Here is a 22,424-nt window from a genome sequence, read left to right as displayed (position 1 = left end):
ACAATGGCACGAGGCACATAATAATCCCAATCATTGTTCTCCTTGACCTTGAGGTCTAGTGTCAAGGCTCTGCGCGGCTCAATGGCTACGATGGCCAACATGCATGCTCTCTCTCTCTCTCTTTTTCTCTCTCTGTTTGCTTGTTGGGCAACAATGTCACATGGCTTGGCGGCCGCAATGGTCAGCATGAGGAGACATCGGTGCTTTGGAGGATCTGGCACTGCTAGTGCTGGTAGGATTGGACCGTGTTTGATGTTTTTGCCTTTCGAATTGGATCAGTTACGGACAAATTTTGGACTTAAGGAGGGAAAAGTAAAAAATAATGAGAAATAATATTTAAATAAAATAGAGTTTAAAAATTAAAATAAGAAATCTGACGTGAATGTTTTGAAAAATAGTTAGTTAAAATAAGAAAAATATATTCTTATTTTTTCTTATTTTAAAATAGGGAAAAAAAACTAAAGAATTTGATGTGAATGTTTAGTGATATACCTAATTTTACTTCATTTTCCTTCTTCTTCTTTTTTTTCTTCTTTTTTTATTTATTTTTTTTAATTTGAAGTTTATTTATTTAATTTTCTAAAAATAATTGTTACAAGTGAGATGACTTGAATTTTGACTATTCTCGTAAGAGAGATCATTATTAAATTGCAAGACTCTTTACAACCTACCAAACCTTGTGTCATTGTTGCTCGAGCAATGTTTGTTTTAACAAGATGACAATGATGAATATCTATATCTATATGTATTAAAGGGCAAATGCGCTAAAACACTGAAGCTACATTTTTTTTTTTCCTTTTAAATATTTATGTAAGCTTTTATATATATATATATATATATATATATATTATTATTATACTGAAACAATAAATTTCACAATATTTTCATAATTATTGACGTGTCAATTTCTTACAAGTTGAAATAAAATAATAAAATATGAGACTGTGACCAATCGCAACTAAAAAAATAAATTTTTTGAGAAAATGTTACAACACTTATTGTGCAGTGCTTTTGGTTTGTTCAACTAGCACGATAGCTACAGTTCCTACAATAGTGTTTTTTTTGTTTTTTTTTGTTTTTTTTTTCTTTTAAATATTTATGTAAGCTAGTATATATATTGTTATATTGACATAACAAATTTCACAATTATTGAAGTGTCAATTTCTTACAAGTCGAAATAAAATAATAAAATATGAGACTGTGACCAACCACAACTAAAACTAAATGTTTTGAGAAAATGTTTCAACACTTATTATGCAGTACTTTTGGTTTATTCAACTGGCATGGTAGTTACAGTGCCTAAAGGTTTTTTTTTTTTTTTTCTTTTTCTGCAGGTATGCCAGTTGGTTTGAGCTTTGTTTTTGTTTTTGTTTTTTTAAGATTTTTATATGTTTACTTTGTACTTGCAATGCAAGTTTACATTGTAAATATACAAAGTGATTAATATTATACACATTTGCACAAAAAATGGTAAATATTGTACAAATTTTGTAAATGTGTACAAAATTTGCCAATTTTTTTTTGTGTCTACGATATAAATTTACTTTGTAATTAAGTACAATGTATACATAGAGATATTATGAAAATGTTGTGACGCATGTGTCAATTCCTTATGGGTCAAAATAAAAAATAAAAAAAATTATATCGAGCTCTAGCACAACTAAAAATGTCGTGACATTTTGTTGTTATTACATTATATTCACAACTATTGAGGTGTACGTTATATGTTAAAATAAAATAATAAAATATTGGACTGGGATCTATCACGATCATATACGAATCAGATTAACTTTTTATAACATAATTATCAAAATTCTTAAAATTAATGTCTTTTTTTATTAATGTAAATTTCTATATATTTTAAAACTTAAATGATTTATATATTTATTTTGTAATACAAATAAAATCTAAAATTGATTCTAATCACTATTTTTTTTTTCCATGAGTAACACGTACCTTCCACGTTCTACCCTGACTAATATAGGCTAAAGTTTAGAAAGTGGACCGAAATGCATTGATCATTTCACAATCATATCATAGCTAAAAGGCTAGGATAGGTATCAATTGAAAACCAGAATCTCTAGTATCTATCATGATCTGATTTCATTCGAGGTTAACGAATTTTCCACGAATTTTCCACCCCCCCTTTTAAGGTGACTTTTGATTGATGCTATACTTGTGGAGTGAAATTAAAATCAGCAACTTTTTGGGCTTTTGAGATTAAGAGTCTATTGCTATGAGTTTACTTGATTGGGAGGACTATTCATGTAATAACATCTGGTGAACCATATTTGGGCGTGCTTAATAAAGATTCTTCTTTTACCTTTTCTTAGTTGATTAAAGTCATTGCCTCTACACTATGATGGTGATGGTTCTGATTATTAATTTATAAAACTCTCTCTCTCTCTCTCTCTCTCTCTCTCTCTATATATATATATGTGTGTGTGTGTTTTTCTATTTATTTTTTTATTTTATATTAAGTTATTAACTCAACAAAATGCGCTTTTGCCTTAATGGAAAGAAGTCAAGAACTAATAAAATAAATAATAATAATAATAGGATCAAACTTATTCTACAAACTGGTTTGAGGAAGTTCAAATAAATTGGTTATGTCGATCCCCCCCCCCCCACCCCCCTTTTTTTTTACACCCTGAAAAAAAATAAATAGAAAAGAAAAAAAGAGAAGAGGCTCAATTGGAATTATCTAAAAATTCATCAAGAAGAAGTGTGCTTAGAAAGAAACTAAAGGCCACCAAAATACATTGACAAAAATTTAGAAGAGGGAATTTTGAATATTTTGGAGAGTATTAATATCTTCTTTTATAGTGTATTATATATCAAATGTTTTTGATGATGAACATTTCTATGTTAATATCTAAGTATTTTGATTGAACATAAAAAATATGGCATTCTCATGTCATGAGAAATTTTTTGAATTTATTAGAGTATAAGATTATTTTATAACGGAATGTCTTATTGCACACTTAGTCCATGATTTTCAATCAATGTGGCAGTATGTATAGAGTGAGTGTGTAATAAGAAGTGTATGATTATCATTACTCATTTTATAATATAAGCTAGTTAGTCTGGCATCATATAACTTACTTAACAAATTGCTACTAGTGAGCAGTAACGCAACTGGCATTCCATCCTTAGTGTTAGAGGTGGCATATAGCCACAAGTTCAATCATGCTTGGATGAGTAGTTACATAAAATTAAAGATTAAAAAAGCCACAATATGCTACACATTTATATTCGTGAAAATGCAACAAAACCAATTTATAGAAGCTTTCTATGAATAATTTTTTTTCTTAATAATATTAAGTTGCATGATGCATCTATAACATCTAGAGTTCAAATTCTCTCTTTTCTATTGTAACTATCGAATTATCAAAAAAAAAAAAAAAAAAAAAAATCTTATTCTCGCTGGACTTGGGCTCAATGTACAGACTAGCCATGTCCTAAAGTTCAGCTGCTGTGTTCGGCCCATAAAGCACCTACAAGAAAGCCTTAGATAAACTAAAACAATCTGTATCTAAAAAAAAAAAAGAAAAAAATTTGAAAGTTGAAACATGAAACATGAAAGAGACATGCCACCAACTTCGTTTGTATTATTACCCCTTAAACAGAAGAGTGCAACAAGTCTCTTTCCATTCATATATATATTTTAGAGAAGCTAAAAGCTACAAAACAAGCTTCACTTAACTTTCTCTACCTTTAATTGTGTTGTTAACTGCTTAATCAGTACACCATTTTTGACCCTCGACCGTAAGTGCTTCTTTTTTGTTTTGTTTTCATTCCCAGACATCATTAGTTGCTAATTGGGCATTTTTCTATTAATAAATTTCCTCGTCTTTTGTGAGAAAAATTGTCAATTAGCGATTTGGCTGCTACCAGTTGTTGTTCTTGTTAGTCTTGTACCCCACCCACAAATGCAAAATAATATACTTCTGTAGCAATCATTTCCTCATGGGCTATACCGCTATAGCATTCTAAAGTCCCTTTTTTTCTCTCTTTTTCTAGCTTCCTAGTTGGCCTCATTGAATTATTTTCTTTGAATTTTTTAATTTTAATTTTCTCAGATATTCTGAGAATCACAAATAATGACTTAATCAGAAACGTAAGCAGAACTGAGAAACAAACTCACGAAATTATAGAATCATGTGAGAGCGTTATCCCTAAATGTTTATTCGTGTCACCTTTAGCTAATCAATCCTAAGATAAGACCGTAGCTTTTATCTTTGTCTCCAAGGCAAAAGTTCAAGAACCTTCAAGAAAGCATTCATTGCTAATAGAGAAAGAAACAAATGATTTAATGGGAGAGCAAAAGTCGTGTAGTGAAAAAGGCTAGAAAAAGCAGTGTACTACTGCGATGTGTATTTTGGAAAATTACTGTGTGCTTCTAGTCGGTGAGAGCATTATCCCTAAATGTTAATTCGTGTCACCATTGACACTGACGAGGAGCATATTGACGAGGAGCGTTATCTCTTACCTTTCTTTTCTTAATAATAGGTATCGGAGATTGTCCATTGACACCGACGAGGTCAAGTTTCAGCTTCATCATTAACTATTTTATGTGTTTGATTGTGATTAATTGTTTGTAACTTTTATATAGACCTATTACTTTTTTTCCATTACTCATAGTCTGTCATATGAATAATTATAACATTTAACTTGATCTAAGAATTTTTTGTGGAATTATGACGTGCATAGGAGAAGCCACAGCTACCGACTTGGTGAATCAATTAATAGTTTAATACTAAACTAGTCAGTGGGAGCGTTATCCCTAAATGTTAATTCGTTTCACCATTAGCTAATCAATCCTAAGATAAGACTAAAGGTTTTATCTTTGTATCCAAGGCAAAAGTTCAAGAACCTTCAAGAAAGCATTCATTGCTAATAGAGAAAGAAACAAACGATTTTGTGGGAGAGCAAAAGTTGTTTAGTGAAAAAGGCTAGAAAAAGTAGTGTGCTGCTGCGATGTGTATTTGGAAAAATTACTGTGTACTTCTAGTTTTATTGCCGTATAGAATTTCATAATTTTTACTAAACTATGATTAGTTATCTATCACTTTTATATAGACCAATTACTTTTTTTCCATTACTCATAGAGGGTGTTTGGATTCAGATGAATCCTGCGTCCAGTTTTGCGTTTTGCTTTGTTTTGTTTTTTTTTTTTTTTTTTTGCCTGCATTTGTTGATTTTGGGAGACAAAATGTACTGTTGTGAACAGTGTATGTACTGTTCATGTACTGTATATACACTGTTTATGTATTAAAAAATATTAAAAATAGGTCCCACAGTACTATTTACACATTTAAAAATTATTTTGTTACAGTGTTTTCAGTTTTCAGTTTTAGCAACAAATAAACTCAATCCAAATGGACCCATATATGAATAATGGTAACATTTTACTTGATCTAAGAATTTTTGGCGGAATTAATAAGACGTGCACAGGAAAAGCCACAGCTACCAACTCGGTGAATCAATTAATAGTTTAATACTAAAGTAGTCGGCTTGCATGGGAAGTTAAGCCCAAATAAGCTTTAGCCCAATAGATCAGTTTGGAAAACAAGCCCATTAAGTCGGACTAAAGTAAAGCCCAAATTGGGCCTTCTAATATGGGAAAGCTTTGATCTAATGCCTTTGTGCGCTAAACCTTTTTTTTTTGGGTGAGAATCTTGTGCGCTAAACTTGATATTTGACAAAAGTTTTGGATACGTGGTATCCGCATTATATTAAATTTGATATATTAGAGCATTGGATCCAAACCATAAGTTCTCATAATTACAAAATAAACACTTTTTAAAACAGCTCACACAATTAACCCCACAAAATTTTTGAGAGATATTTATAATATACTGTTAACTCCATAGTTCGAACTTTTTTTCCTCTAGACCCTTAAACACTTTGTATATAAGGAGGTGTCAATTCAACTACAAGGCCTTGAACCTCCCAAAAAAAAAAATATCTTAGCGGGTGAAATTGTTAAAATTTAAAATTTCTTACATATGCAACTGACATATAAAAACTTTCGCAAATCTCAATGGGGAAAATTTTCTTTTTCACCCCAACATTAGTTTATCCTTACTTGAATTTAGTCCTATAATTATTACGCCTCACCTTAACTCTCTTTTGACATTATTAATTACTTAATGAACAACCATCATTGTGTACAACATAACAGGACATAGGCCCTGTTCATCAAAAAAAAAAATAGCACATAGGCCCTCATAATTTTTTTATTTTTTATTTATTTTTAAAGACATAGGCAGCTTAGCTGTATCTGCCAAGGGAGGTGCTGTGAGGGATAGTGAAGAATTGGAGGTAATGGCTTGTCGCAAAGCTTTGGAATTTGCTATAGACGCTGGTTTTATGGAGGTGATACTAGAAGGTGATAATGCCCTGGTTATGAAGACAGTTTCACAGGCTCAACCAAACTTCTCTCGGCTTGGATTGATCTATGAAGATATTTGGTGCTTGGCTGCAGGTTTTAGATCCATCTCAACTAGCTGTGTTAGGCGTAGTGCCAATGGTGTTGCTCATGCTTTGGCAAAATTTGCTAGGTTATCTGATAATGATATTGTATGGATGGAGGAGGATCCTCCCCCTGTTGTGGATGCTCTGTATTTGGATTCTAGTATTTTGATTTAATGAAAGTCATTTGGTTTCAATTTCAAAAAAAAGAAAAGACATAGGCAACTTACCGTAATGCATCATTGTGCTGATGGATTGGTAGTTAATAGTTAATTATGAATGCTTTTCAACATATTATTCATTATGCTGGTGAGAAAATAGAATATTTAGTGGCTGTTTGGCTTCACTTTTTTGATCACTCAATTTTCATCATTTATCACTCATAACTCATCACTCATCACTCAATTTTTCACACCCGTTTGGCATCATCACCCAATTTCCATCACTCAATATTTTTCACACTATTTGTGGGCCCATACCTGTCAGCCGATGCAGCTTTTTTTTTTTTTTTTTTTTTCAGTACCCAAACTCACTGAAGCTAAAAATAAAAAAATAAAAACCGAACTGAAGACCGAACCAGTGAAAAAAAAAAAAACCCAGAACTGAAGACCGAACAAGTGAAAAAAAAAAAAAAAAAAGTCAAAAGGTGGTCAAAAGTTGCGGCTGTGGGTCCCTCCATGTGTGTTTATTTATGGAAATGCCATTGAGTTACGAGTTATGGAAACTGAAAACAGTCAAAATGTGTTTTCAGTTTCCATAACTCATAACTTAAAAATCAGAGAATTGAGTGATGGAAACAGAGTTATCGTTTGCCAAACAACCTTTTTGCTATGGGTCCCACCAGTTTGAAGTTATGAGTTATGAAAACTGAGAATTGAGTTATCAAAATTTGCAATCCAAACAGCCTCTTAGCATCTGTTTTTTTTTTTTTTTTTTTTTTAATACTCATTTTATGCTTTAAAATTTTACATTTTCTATTTTAACATATTATTCATAACTTACCTAATATCTTTTTACTTTTTTTTAAATTTTAATATACAACACATTAAAATAATATAAACTGTCAATAAATATTATAAAACCAACCCATCTCTCTCTCTACTCTTTTGTTGAGCTTCTCTCTCTTTAAATTAGAGAATAAATAGAATAAAAACAATTCACTAAAACTTGCTACAACAACTTTTTATAAGTAAGAAATTATTGTAATGAAGTTTTAAAATTTTTTAGTTATAAACACCTAGGTAGAAATTTTTTTCAGTGCTTTTTGGTTCTAAAATAACAATGTAGGGGCTTTTACACCCCCAATGCTAATACTTCAATAGACCTTAAACAAACTACATAAATTCTATGTCGTCATGCATTAAGTGCTTCATTCCAATACATTTTTAAGGGACCTATGGCAGTGTTTTTCAAACACCAATATAGGTCTTGGTCTTATAAGGGCCTATAGCAATGTTTGGAAAGCGCCACCATAGGTCAGCCCGGAAAAAAGAAAAAAAAAAGACCTATAGTGGCGTTTTCAAACACCACTATAGGTCCAACAATTTTTTTTTTTTTTTTGAAAAATACGAAATATCTCTCTCACTCTCTAACTCTCTTGCTCTCATGTCTCATGTCTCATTTTTCACTTTGTCACTCTCTCTCAACACCCACGCTGCCGACCCACCTAGCCCATCCACACTTGGAACAACCCACCCTAGCATCGATCCCGCCGCAACATAAGCTACCGACACTAAGTCATGAAGCCCAGCCCTTCCTTCCCAATGCCAATTAGCCTCTGGCCAACCCAAACCGAGGCCAGTTAGACCCTTCCCCTCCCCTTATCTCTCTCTCTCTCTCTCTCTCTCTCTCTCTCTCTCTTTTTTTTTTTTTTTTTTTTTTTTTTTTTTTTTGTTCTTTCTTGTTTGGCTAGAAAGAAAATGGAGGAAATGATGAACATTTTGAATGAAGTGGATATTTTATTATGTTTGTATATATGTCTTGATTTGGATTTGGGTTTGGATTTTGAATTTTTTGGATCTGTGCTCGTGTTTATGATCTTATGCTTATGTTGAAATCTAGGTTTGTATTCTTGGATTTGTGCTCTTGTGTTTATGATCTTGTGCTTATGTTTAAATCTGGGTTTGTGTTCTTGAGGTTGTGCTTTTGTGTTCCTTAAATGGATTTGGTGTTGGATTTGAGTTGATTTCATCAAAGGAGATGGGATTTTATGGGTTTTGTGTTCTTGTATTTTGAAGCATGTTGTGTTTGTACCGTGGGTATGTGTTTAACTTTTCTGGGTTTGTGTTTGTATTTTGTTTTATGTTTTAATTATGTTTTGTAATTCTTAATTTAATTAAAATTGAAATTTTAATTTTTAAAATTTGAAAGCATTTAATTTTAGGCAAAAATCCAAAACTAACCCTCTAACTTTCAGGCTTTGTCATTTCAGTCCTCTAAGTTTCAATTGTTATTAATTCAATATTTCGTTATATATCCATTTGTAGTCTCCATTAGGTGAGCCAAAACGACGCCGTTTTGACTTTTTTTTTTAATATAAATTTTGTAATTAAAACAAAAAAAGAAATTGTTATAAAAAAAAAATTAGGGGACGTTCCCCTTACTTGAAATCAAAACACACAAAATTGAAATACAATGAGCAGCCTTAACTAAGAAATTTGGGGGAAGAAGGGAGAAGTCTGGGTCGGCAGCAGTGAGTCTGAGATTGAGAGACTGGGTTTGAGAGAAATGAGACCAAGATTGAGTGAGAGAAACTGAGATTGAGTGCTAACTTCTAACTATTGAGCATGGATGAGAACGAAGAGGTTATAAATGAATATAAAGGGGGCAAGCTTCGGTGGGTTTCAAAGAAAAACACAGCACCAAAGCATTCAATTTCATGGTACCCTTACACAGAGGAGAATAGGTATTGCAAGCTCACTTTCCATAAGTCTCATCGAGAATTTGTCACTAGGACTTACATTCCTCATGTACTTCAAGAAGGGAAGGCAATAAGGGTGAGAAATCATCAAAGGAAACTGTACGCTAACAATCCCAGCCAAAATTGGGAAGGTTACGAAGCACGCAAATGGAGCCACATAGCTTTTAAGTACCCATCATCTTTTGATACTTTAGCCATGGAATCAAAGAAAAGGACAATGGCAAGGCCTAGAAGTGTGGCTATCTTCTTTATGGTCCTCTTGGAACTGGTAAGTCTAGCATGATTGCTGCCATGGCCAACCACTTGGAGTATGAAATCTATGATCTTGAATTAACAATGGTTAGGGACAACCTAAACCCAGACCCAGACTTCTCCCTTCTTCCCCCAAATTTCTCAAGTAAGACTGCTCATCGTATTTCAATTTTGTGTGTTTTGATTTCAGGTGAAAGAACAATTTCTATTTTGTTTGTTTTGATTTCAGTTAAAGGTTTTTTTTATAATAACAATTTTTTAAAATTTTTTGTTTTAATTACAAAATTCATTTTTTTTTTTAAAAGAACTAAAACAACGTCATTTTGGCTCACTTAACAAAGACCACTAACTGATGTCTAACGGAATATTGAATTGACAATAATTGAAACTTAGAGGACTGAAATGACAAAACTTAAAGTTAAAGGACTGAAATGACAAAGGTTGAAAGTTAGATGGTCAGTTTTGAATTTTTGCCTTAATTTTATGTTTCATAATTTTCTTTTATTGGTGGTTATTGGCTATAGTGGCGTTTTGAGACGTTGCTATAGCCAATTTTTTAATAAAAAAATAATATAAGGATTCATAACAGCATTTTAAAAACACCACTATAGGGTATTGACCTATAGTAGTGTTTTTGTAAAATGCTACTATAGGTTTATAGTTATGGTACAATAGTGAAGTTTTGTGGCATCACTATAACCCAAAGGGACCTATAGTGGCGTTTTTAGGACCTGTAGTGGTGTTTTTAGGACTTATAGTGACGTTTGAAAAATGCCACTATAGCCCTTGTTTTTTGTAGTGGTATTATCCAATTCTTTCTTTAAGAGCATGAGTAGTTGGATATAAAAACTTTCCACTCTAGCTTGTTGTAAGCAATAATTTGATCTCCACTTTTTTATCTTGTTGTTTTTTCTTTGTCGGCTAATTTAACTTCACTTATTGATCTTTGTTAATGTCCTTGAAATAATCATAGACGCATAGTGTTATTTAGAAATATTAGAAGTCAAATAATTGTAGGTTTAAGTACTTATAGAGCAAGTATATTAACCTTAATTTGTCTATGGTTAGCCTAGGGTTACTCATATATTCTAGTGTATAAACTCTACATTGGGTTCATTATAACACAAATGCTTGATATAATATGTAGCCATCATGGGCTTTCTTACTATGGACGTAGTCGATAGGCTGAACCACATAAATTTTTGTGTGTGCTCTTTCTTTCATGCTTCCGTCTATCATTCAATTATCATAGTGAGTATCTCCTTTGAAGTGGAATGATAATGAAGTTCTGAAGGTTGTCTTATGGTGAGGGTTGGGAAAATCTTGATAATGATAGGCTTACTCCTCTAGGTGATTAAGAATGTTTCTCCATTTACAGCACAAAAAATTTGGTTATGGGGCAACCAAAATTTTGTGGGTAGAATCTTAGGATAGAGAATTGTTGTTGCAGCTCCAGTGTCAGACTTCAAATTAACTTAGCTACAATTTACAATGAGTTTTGTCTGATTATGCATGAGATGGTGGGGTTCTAGTTTGTAGTGACAAGTGGTTGAAGAGGTAAGGGCTTGGCTGAGCCAAAGCATCTGTTGGATAAGGTTGTTGCAGCGAGTAGTAAATACGTTTGACATGCATGGATAAGTTTGAACGAAGCTGCTTCAGGATGTTTCTAGGATCTCCTTTTTTTTTTTTTTTTAATTGTTGAACATACTTAGTCCCATTCGTCTCTTCATTGGAACCATTCTTCATCGACGTCAGCTTTTGGGTCATGGTTAGCATAATAGGGGTCATTGTGACCAATGAAAGGATTTGGCATTTCCCAAGGGTCTTCATGTGGCCACTATTGTCTATAAGCTTCTAAAGTGCTTGGTCCTGTTTTGGATAAGGTTCTCGTATTAAGGGATTCTGCCTTTGTAAGAGCATTCTAACAACATGCCCAAGTAGTGTCTATGTGTAAATGAAGGGAGTCATCTAGGTTAGTGAGCCAATGAATTTCTAGTGGGTGAAAGATACCTTCTACTTGGATATCCCTTTTTGAATTGAACTTAGCAATCATGGATCCTATAGTAATTTTGTGACCAAATCTTGGATGTTTTGTGATGGGATACATTTTCCAGTTCTTCCTCTACAATTACTGATATCCCTAAACCCTCTTTTGACATTTCCCTCCGTACATCTACTGCAAATAGATTAGACTACCCGTATGAAATCTCTAATGTATTCGAAAAAAGTAAAATTCCTATTACTAACTTTCCCATTGTAAATCCTTACACTGTGTTTAATAAACCCCAACCTTCATTCAAAAAATCCATAAAAAAAATTTATTGGTCATTCTCATTCTTCTACCGTAAAAGAGTATGTCCAAGTTCCAAGTTCGATCAATTCAATATCCTAGCATGTGAAAATGAAAATTTCATCACCCTTACTCTTCCTATAGAATTTGTAATTCCATGGCAAAAACAAAGATACACACATTTTCATTTTGGTGTTGTAAGATTAACACTAACTTTCCACGAAAGAAAGCAGCTCCCTACAGTCTCTAGCATAGTAAAATGTGGTTATAGGAACTGTCCAGAACACTTTAAATGCGGGAATAGTTTTTGTTACACTCTTTCCAAACTTCAATATGCCTCTCAAAGACCCTCGTTTTTGTGATGCTCTCAAGGTGCAAGTTCAAATTACAGGAGCTTTCAAGTACAAGACACATATGCAACTACACTTCACTTTCAGCTTGCTTACAGGCTTCAAAATCATGCCTTTGATATGGCAGTCCCAGATATGGCCCAAACTAATGATGCCTTGTTAATCCAAGTTGATCTAGGAATGACCCCATGTGTTCATTTGTCCCAACACAACTTACAAGAGACCAGATGACTTCCCTTTTTTCCAGAATCATGGATTACAAAATATGAGACGCTTCACCAAGCAGTTAAGCCAGTCCAGTCTAACAACCCTTTCTTTATTAGGAAAGAAAATGGTCATTGGATAGTCTTCTATAGAATTTTTGGAAGTATCTCAGATGGGAAATACACTGCTGCCTCTCTTAGAGCATTCACATTAGAGCATTCTTATCAAGGTGAGTAAAATTTTTAGCATATACCACCCCAAAACCCAAAATTTTAGCTTTTAACAACTCATTTTACAATTCACCCAACATCAAAGATTTTATATTTTTTACCATTTCATTTACATATTCTTTTTTTTATTATTTCTTTATTCTTCAACTATATTTCTTTCTCTCTCTTCCTCTCTGTCACTCTTAACCCAGCAAACTTGACAATCTCAAAGCAGCAAACCCATACCCACCCCATCCACAACCACCGGAAAAAAACACCAACCACCCATACCCACCTATCTATCCAACAAACTCACACTCTTCCATCTCAACCCAGCAAACCCATATCCATCCCAACCACTACCACTGAAGAAAAAAAAAAAAAAAAAAGGGCCCAGCCACTACCTTCCTCTTCCAAATCACAAATCAACCACCATTACAATCATAAAACCCAGATTGATGAGAAGAAAGAAGAAAGGCAGAGAGGCAAACCGATCACGCTGCGTGAGCAAAACACACACACACACAAACCCACCTCAGTAAACCTCCACAAAAGCAAACCCATCACACCGATCCACTACACCACAACCCACTACGACCCAGACCCATAACCCAAAGACCCACGCCAATCACAATCCGAAGTCATAAACCCACAACCCAGAGACCCACGCCCATGCCAATCACAATCCCACAACCTGAGACCCATGCCCACGCTGATCACAAACCCATAACCAGACCCATGCCGATCACAATTTGAAATCACAAATTTACAACCCATAAAATCAAATCACCCTGTCATCAAGCTTTACCTCCATATTGGCGGCAACACTCCGAAGGCGTTTGGGCTTTGAAGTTCCTAACTGACAAACCTTGGAGGGAAGGAGCTCAAACCGTGAACCCGAGAGAAACAGAGAAGCTATGGGAAAGAGGAAGAGGAAAGTGAGAGAGGAGAGAGAAGAAAGAAGGGAAAAATAAAAAACAAATACACGCACAGTTACCGTTGGAATAAAAAAATAATTTTTGGTTTAGGATTTGTGCTACAATGAGGTTGTATTAATACAATCTCACTATAGCAGTATCTCAAAATTTTTGAGATTTGAAATGTTTGATGGAGTTGGTTTTTGGGTGTATTGGTGCTAAAATTTAGCATATGGCACTTTTAGCATCCTTAATGAGAATGCTCTTAAAGATGTGAAAAGTGCTAAAATGCTATTTTATAACTCAAAACACAAAAACATGCTCTACATCAAAAGGGTCACATCTCAAAAGTTTTAGCAACTTGATACAGTAAGGTGCTACAATTAACACCTTACTGTAGCAGGTTGTTACATTCTTTTTTACTATTATTTTCTCTTTCTTGCACTCTCTCTCTCCAGGTCTCTTTGTCTTTTTCTCCCTCTGCCTCTTTGACCATTTTTATTTTCTTCTTTTTTACTTTGTACTTTGTTGTTCTTCTTCCTTTCATTTCTTTTTTCTTTCTCACAACTCAGGCGATCCTCTTAGGTGAAACTGTGGCTCACAACGCTTCACTAGATTATGGTGTGTGATTTTTGGTTTTTTATTTATTTTATTTGAGATTATGAAGCAAATAATTTTTATATTTTTCTTGCCCTTTTTATTTTATGAAAGCACTTTTCTGGGAAATACCATTATTTTTGCTTTGCTTTCAGTCTATCAGTCTTGCTTGTGGTGTGTGTTTGATTAATTTGGATCTAAAATTAGTTCAACAAGATGATTCTTCTTCTAAAATATAATAACAAAACCAATATATGTTTTTTTATCAGCGGGTTCACTTTCAGTGTTTTCATTTTGTGATTTTGGTTGTTTTGTGGGTTTTGTGCTTTGATTTCGGTGGGTTTGGTTTGATTTGTGATTTGGTGGGCTTCTAGGTCTTTGTTGTGATTTGATTTTGGCTGGGTTTTGGCTGTGGTGGTGGTTGTGATTTGATTTTGGCTGGGTTTCGTCAGTGGTGTGTGGTTGGAGGTGATGAGCTTGAAAACCTTTGGCCATGGAGGTTTAGAAGAAGAGCTTGGTGGTCAGCCATGGAGCATGGGTTTGAGAGCAGAAGATCAGAGAGAGGGAGAAGGTTCTAGATCTGTTGGGTTGAGAAAGAGAGAGACAAAGGAAGAGAGAGGAAGAAAAAAAATGAATAAAAAATAATAAAGAAAGAATATTTAAATAAAGTGGTAAAAAGAAAAAATAGAAATTTTGATGTAGGTTGAATTGTAAAGTGATGTGTTAAATGTTATAAAGTTAGTTTTTTAAATGTTAAATGCTAAAAAATTTTACAATCTTTAATGAAAATGCTCTAAGCAAATTTTTAGATAAGCTCATAAGAACTTCATGCTTTATTCATTTCTTTCTATAAGAACATGAGTGTTTGGATTTAAAGCTTTGCACTCTTACTTATTGTAAGCAAAAATTTGATCTCTACCTTTTTATCGTCACTTATTGATTTTTTTTTTTTTTTGGGGCTAATTTAACTTCAATTATTATTATTATTATTATTGATAGAATTTTTAACTTCACTTATTGATCTTTGTTAATGGCCTTGAAATAATCATATATGTGCAGGATCACAAATGGCATGTTATCAAAAAAAAAAAGAAAAGAAAAAAGGATTACAAATAGGGCCAAAATTGGAAATTAAGACTGTTTCTCAAACAATATAATTAGTAGTCACTGTTTTCAAATTATATTTTTTACTAACATCTCGAGTTTAAAAGGCTTGATTTAGGGCGTATAAATCGAGTCTCAAAGACTCGGTTTCCATGGTCTAATCACGTCTGATGTGGCATTTTTTTCACGTGGTGACCACCTGGAAATCGAGTCTCTAAGACTTGATTTATAAGCCCACTTAGCCCTACATATTCAGCCTCCTAACACTTCAGCTCTCTCATGTACAACCCATTCCCCTCACCCTACCCCCCACCTTCTCATCAGACCATGTCAAACCCCCACGCCACCACATTCTCATACACAAAGCCTCACAACATCGAGCACACAAACACAGGGACGTAACACATACCCTCTGTTTTGCACACACTAGCTCACGTGCTTATCTCCGCGTCCATGCGCCATTGTGTGTAGGTCCACGCTCCACCACTGCTGTAGATCGTGGTTGACCCGTCAGGCTTTCAGCCTCTACATCCACCTTTTGTGGTTCATGCACCATTCAAGGCACTCTTAGCTTGTAGATCGGAGAGTGGTTGTTGGGTTTGAGAGTAGAGAGACTCAGTGACACCTTGGTTCGAGTTTAGAGCTTGGTTTGGGTCATGGCTCGGAGTTGGATGACATGCAGAGAGATTGAGAAGCCACCCTCGTGGTGATGTTGGCTGTTTGTCTCGGAGGAGCAAGGAAGCTCTGCATCTTTAGATCAGAGAGAGGGCTTGGGTTTAAATGGAAAGTTCGAGGTTGTATGAAAAGGGTCTAGGCCAAGAAAGTATTGAGAAACCAAATCACCATCGTCTGTGGTGGTAATGTGGATCAGAGATGGTAAAGCTTGAACTTCAGCCTTGAGAGATTCAGGGGTTAGAAAGAGCTAGAGGAGTTTAGCTGAATATGCAGGGTTAAGTGGGCTTATAAATTGAGTTTTAGAGACTCGATTTTCAGGTGGTCACCACGTGGAAAAAATGTCACATCAGACGTGATTAGACCATGGAATTCAAGCCTTTGAGACTCGATTTATAGGTTCTAAATCGAGTCTTTTAAACTCGAGATGTTAGTAAAAAATGTAGTTTGAAAACAGTGCCTATTAATTATATTGTTTGAGAAACAATGTTAATTTTCAATTTTGATCTTATAAATAGCAAGTACGAGTTCTTAAGAGAGAGAGAGAGAGAGAGAGAGAGAGAGAGAGAGAGAGAGAGAGAGACCAATCACATCAACTTCTTGGAAGAATAGAAAGGATAGATATTTCATATTTCATAATTATAAGCTCACCACCGGACATATAAAAAGCCTTTATGGACGACTGTCACATGTGCTGCTTTGTCTTTACTCCCCTTCGCTCCTCACTTCAAACATCAACGTCAAGATTCAAAGACCTTTTAATTTGTCGGGAAGCATTGATAAAAAAAAAAAAAAAAAAAATGTCGGGAAGCATTATTATGGCAAAGAACTTGAGTGGCCAACTTTAGTGAAACAATCACATCAAGATTCAAAGGCCTTTAAACATTAACAAAGCTAGAAATTGCCTCAACCTTTCCTCCCTTGAATTCCTCCAATTCCTTGAGTGCCAAATTTCTGAATTCTTCCACCACTTTCATTAATCCCTTTTCTAATTTTCCAGCCCCATGTAACATTCCTTGAATGGTTCCAACATAGAGACCAAACCTTCTTAGCTTCTCTATTTCCTCCTCACTTCCCCCTCCTAGTATTGCCCCACACGCAGCCCCACACGCGTGCAACTCACCTTCCTTTTTCTTGCACACTTGCTCAATCCACCCTATGTCACATAATTCCTCCCCCTCCGATTGAGGGCATTCCAATTCATAGTATTGTCCCTCTACCATACCTTGTGAGCCTATGGCACGTGCAATTTCAATTGTCACCCGCAAAATTTGGTCCGAGTTGTTTTGGGCCGGGTCATCGGATCTAGCTAACAACTCAAACCCAAATGGTAACATGCCATCCCCCAAGAGAAGCTCTATGTTTGGGCCGTAGGCGTGGTGGATCGTGGGCCTGGACTTGGGCCTGGGCCTGTCAGTTAGCGGAAGTTGCTCGTGAGTGAACGAAGCCGCCTGCATCAGGTGGAGTGTGGAAGCCGCCGCCATGGCTTGGTCTCGGTGTCCGCCAACGAGTTCACATGCGGCAATACACAAGGCCGGGGCAGGGTTTTGTGGGGCTGCAAAAACCAAATGGTGCATGGGCTCAAAGACTTGAAGTGGAGGCCGTAGTGGAATGGCTTGCTTGAGATGGGCTTCAATTTCGGCATTTATGGAGGCCCAATAGGATTGATTTTGGGACATGGTGACCATCATAGACCTATGTGGTAAGGATGCCCGGGTAACACTAGATCTGGAGAGAATATGGAATGTTTGATTTCCATTAAGGTGGAGGAAAGCTCTAGCCATAGAATTGAGGAGGATAGAGAAAGAAGATACAAATAGTTGATGTTGAAGTGAAGCTGATTCTTCTTGGAATGGGTTTGGTGGATGAGAGAAAGTTAAAATACAAGGATGGTGGTGGAGGTGCTCTGCCTACATATCAATTTATTATATCCGTATCTTTGTTTGGTAGCTATTGCTATTGGTTTTGTTTGGTGCACTCGTGAAGGAACTTTACTGGCTGGAGCCCATGAAAATAATTTTGTCCACAAGTCTTTATAGGTTAGAAATGCGAAACATATGGTACTCATTTTGTGTCCCCATGAAAATGTAGTTTAGTTAATGCAATGCATGTGTTACCCATGCGAGAATGATAATCGGTACGCAACAAATATTATTCTCAGTTTTCTATCCAAAAAAATAGTATATTATTCACACTAGGCTTGACTTTCTTGTTCTTGCCTTCTTGGCAGTCACTCAGGTGTCATTGTCACTTCTCCTTTGCCTATGTTTGAGGACTCGAGACTATGAAAAGAAGTTCTCAAATTAAATTCAATTACGTGGTATTGTCTTTAAGAGAGGATAACATCTTAAAGATGGGAAGCACGAGTTTGAATTTAATTAGAAAATTTTAAGTTACATCATTTAAAGAAACGCACTTAAATTTTAGGGTTAATTGATAGGAGGATTTTAGTTTTTATTTTTAAAACAATATAAAAACAATTATTAAAAAATTGAATTTGAAATTAGTTTTCAGATAGTAATTTTTATATTTTACATGTTTAGTTCCTACTTTTAAGAATAATTTTCAAAATATTAAAAACAAAAAATAATTATTTAGAAAACTACTTCTCTTTTTTAGATTAATTTTTTCTTGGAATGGGTTTGGTAGATGAGAGAAAGTTGAAATACAAGGATGGTGGTGGAGGTGCTCTGCCTACGCATCAATTTATTTTACACATATCTTTGTTTGGTAGCTATTGCTGTTGGTTTCGTTTGGCGTACTTGTGAAGTAACTTTACTAGTTGGAGTTCCGAGTGTATTTGGTAGAATAGTTTGAGAATTATTGTTTGGAGTTTTTTGAAATACGTATGGATAAAAAAATATGTGAAAAAATGTATAATGTTGTTTAAAATGTGAGTTTGAACTCACTCACCAAACATGCCAAATTTTGTCCACAGAAGTCTTTATAGGTTAGAAATGCGAAACTTATGGTACTCATTTTGTGTCCACATGAAAATGTAGCCAAGCATATGTTACTCATGCGAGAATGATAATTGATACGCAGCAAATATATTCTCAGTTTTCTATACAAAAAAATAGTATATTATTCATACCAGACTTGAATTTCTTGTTCTTGGCAGTCACTCAGGTGTCAATGTCACTTCTCATTTGCCTATGTTTCAGGACTCGAGATTATGAAAAAAAGTTCTCAAATGAAATTCAATTACGTGGTATTGTACCATCGTGTTTAACACCTTTTCATGTTGTATTGGTCATTACTGCACATATTTGAACTTTTTTCTTTCTGATGGGAAGCACATGTTTGAATTTTATAAAAAGAATTTAAGTTACACCATTTACAGAAATATACTTAAATTTAAAGACATGATTGGCAGGGGGATTTTAGTTTTTGTTTTTAAAACAATATAAAAATAATTTTTTAAAAATTGAATTTGAAACTAGTTTTCAGATAATAATTTTTATATTTTACATGTTTAGCTCCTACTTTTAAGAACAATTTTCAAAATATTAAAAACAAAAAATAATTGTTTGGGAAATCATTTCTATTTTTTTAGATTTTTTTTAAAAATATTTACAAAAAGTAATATGTAGAATTTGTAGATTACTTTTTTTGTGTGGATAATGATAAGGGAATAGAGTTCATCATGCACTTTTTTTTTTTTATAATGATAAATTTCAAATTTGAAGGGTGAAAATTCTTTTTGTGATAAAGATAAACGAGTTTGGTCAAATATGTGGGGTTCATTGTTTTCAATTTATTTACAACTATGTCATTAAAAACATTTTCTATATCCTGATAGCACCCTCTTAGCTATTTTCAAAATTCTGTTCTAAACCAAGAAAACAGGATATAGTTTTTTGAAAATTGTATTTAGAAAATCTTAGTTAAATAATAAATTCAAGTGTGCGACTCATTATTTTATGGATTGCAAAACAAAAAAACTATATTTAAATACTCTTACCAAATAAACCCTTAATTTTATAGAAGTGGGTTTTGGGCATCACAAAGTTCTAAAAAATTGTCTTTAAAAGAAGATAACGTCTTTCATGTTGTATTGGTCATTAAAAGCTTTACAGATCATGTTTGAATTTAATTAAAAAAATTTAAGTTCCATCGTTTACAGAAGTGTACTTAAATTTTAACTTAAAGTTCTAATTTTTTTGTTGTTGTTGATGAATATCTAAAAATTTCCTAAGTGGTGAGAGATTGAGTCTATGGATTTGGATCCAAGCTATTGCACACTGCGTGGTGCCCGGATCTCAATCTTGGGTGTGTTTCTAGAGTTTCCTAAGTTGTGGGAAATTGAGTGATTGACACTGTAACAAATTAAATGTTTGTTTCAAAACCTCCCTAATCATTTTATATTATTTGTAATTATAAGCTTACAAACAGAAGTGTTTTGAATAAGAATTATATGCTTACAAACAAAACTTCAAAGTTTATAGAGAGTTTCAGTTTACTCAATTCGTAAAATTTTTTGCTGTCGAATAAGAGATTTGAGGTTTGAATCTCACTTACAGTAAAAACTGATTGATATCTTAGTCTAATGATAAAAGCAATCATAATAGAGTGAACACCAAATTAAAATTTTTTTTTGAACGCTGGGGAGACACAGCCCAATCTCATGTAACACAAGAGAAGATGAATTAATGAAGTAATAACTTTCTTAAAAAAAAGAAAAAGAAAAAAAAAAAGAAAAAGAAAAAAGTAATACCATTTTCTTGGAAATATTTACGAGGGCCCATTTTAGGAACAAAATTATAGATATGGATTGGGCCTCGTGGAGATCCAAAACTTCCTATTTTCCATTTTTTTAGACTCTGGAGAGACGGGGCCCAAAAGGTCAACTCCTTGATGATACTGAGCCCATAAAAGATTAAGAATGTTAAAAAGGATGGGTAGGCCATGAACCATGTAATACATAACGAGATAAAAAATGTAGTAGTGTCATTTTCATTGGAATGTAAACAAGAGCCTGTTTTGAGACCAATATTATTGATATGGGTTTTGGGCCTTGTGTAGAGCCGAGACCCACATTGGAGAGCCGAGACCTAATAGGGTTGAAAACTTGATGATACTAATCAAGGCATGGCTTAGGATAGGATTTGGATCTTATAGATTTTTTAGGACAATTAAAATATAGAGTTCCGAAAATTTCATTAATCCATTTTAAAATGAATGGATTTGATTTTGTTACAGTATCCATAACTTAAATAAATATAAATATAGTGACAGTCAACATTTATTTAAATGTAAATAATGTTATAAAATGATTAAAATTTAATAAATTTATCTCAAAATGAATGGATAGGACAATATCCTATGTAGCACAAGACCAGTATCAATAATTTAAAGAAATATAAATATAATGATAGTCAATATTTATTTAAATATAAATGGTGTTATAAAATTTAATAGACTTATCTCAAAATGAATGGATGGCAACGAGTAACTTAGAAAGCACAAGGCAAGAGTCTGCAGTTGTTAACACCTTAACGGTAACTTAAAGAGTTTTGTTACTTAGTCTAACTATATGTATGGGAGTCGTGTGAATTTCATATGTACCATAACAATATTCTATAGTGGACTTGTTGAGTTGGGTTTGACCTAGAGTGTTTTTACCATTTGGGTTTTCATTTTGTGAACATATGCTTGTCTTTGAGTGTGTCTAATACTTTATTTTTGATGCAACTTTATTGAGAACAAGATAAATTCAATACATCTTGAGCCACAATTGACTCAATCATATTCTCTATCTAAGTTACAAAACTGTCAATTCCCTTGACCTGTTAAGTCAAGATGTGTGCTGATTGATTCTCATGACTCTTTATATGTAAAATATGCACTGATCTAAAACCTTGTAGCTTTTAATTATCCAGGAAATGAGGTTATCAATGGCAATTGATGGGCTGTTTGAACCTGTCACAGCATCAGCCACTAATTTTGAACCACCTTCAAAAAATTACATCTCTTACTCCAACGTCCCAAGAAAAACTTACGCCCTCCTCCATGGCCTTAGCTTCGGCTTCCAACAGTCCTAGCGGTATAGAGTCTATACAGTATTTTTTTTTGCTCAAGGCTGCTTCATCAGCGATCCTAGAGATATAGACAGTTTGTGTGCGTGTGTTTATAATTAACTACCCTATTGATAATTGAATTAATCTATTAAAATTGGTAGTTAAATCTTTGTAGGGGTTTAGACGCATCTCTCACGTTTTCTTGCGTTTGGCTACAGCCTAGAGGTAAAGACAAAGTTAACATGTAAATTAACAATAGAATAAAATAAGTGATGCCAAGCCTTTTGTGCTTACTAATATTTCGTAGATCTCTTTCATATGGTGTTCAGTTAATTCTAAAACCCTATGGCCAATTCAGAAAAAAAAAAAAATGAAACCAACGAATGGGCAGTGGGGCTTCTCCCAAATTGAA

General features: G+C 33.9%; 1 protein-coding gene across 1 annotated transcript; it reads right to left on the bottom strand.

Moving 5' to 3' along the window:
- Positions 1 to 16,592: 16,592 nt before the first annotated feature.
- Positions 16,593 to 18,122, bottom strand: LOC115956076 (heterodimeric geranylgeranyl pyrophosphate synthase small subunit, chloroplastic-like). Its single transcript, XM_031074535.1, has one exon. The coding sequence runs from the start codon at positions 17,774 to 17,776 to the stop codon at positions 16,871 to 16,873; it is 906 nt and encodes a 301-aa protein (XP_030930395.1). The 5' UTR covers positions 17,777 to 18,122; the 3' UTR covers positions 16,593 to 16,870.
- Between the last annotated feature and the right edge of the window lie 4,302 nt (positions 18,123 to 22,424).

This window comes from Quercus lobata, chromosome 8, assembly GCF_001633185.2.
Source record: "Quercus lobata isolate SW786 chromosome 8, ValleyOak3.0 Primary Assembly, whole genome shotgun sequence".
Lineage (NCBI taxonomy): Eukaryota > Viridiplantae > Streptophyta > Magnoliopsida > Fagales > Fagaceae > Quercus > Quercus lobata.
This window is presented reverse-complemented; position numbering and strand designations above follow the sequence as displayed.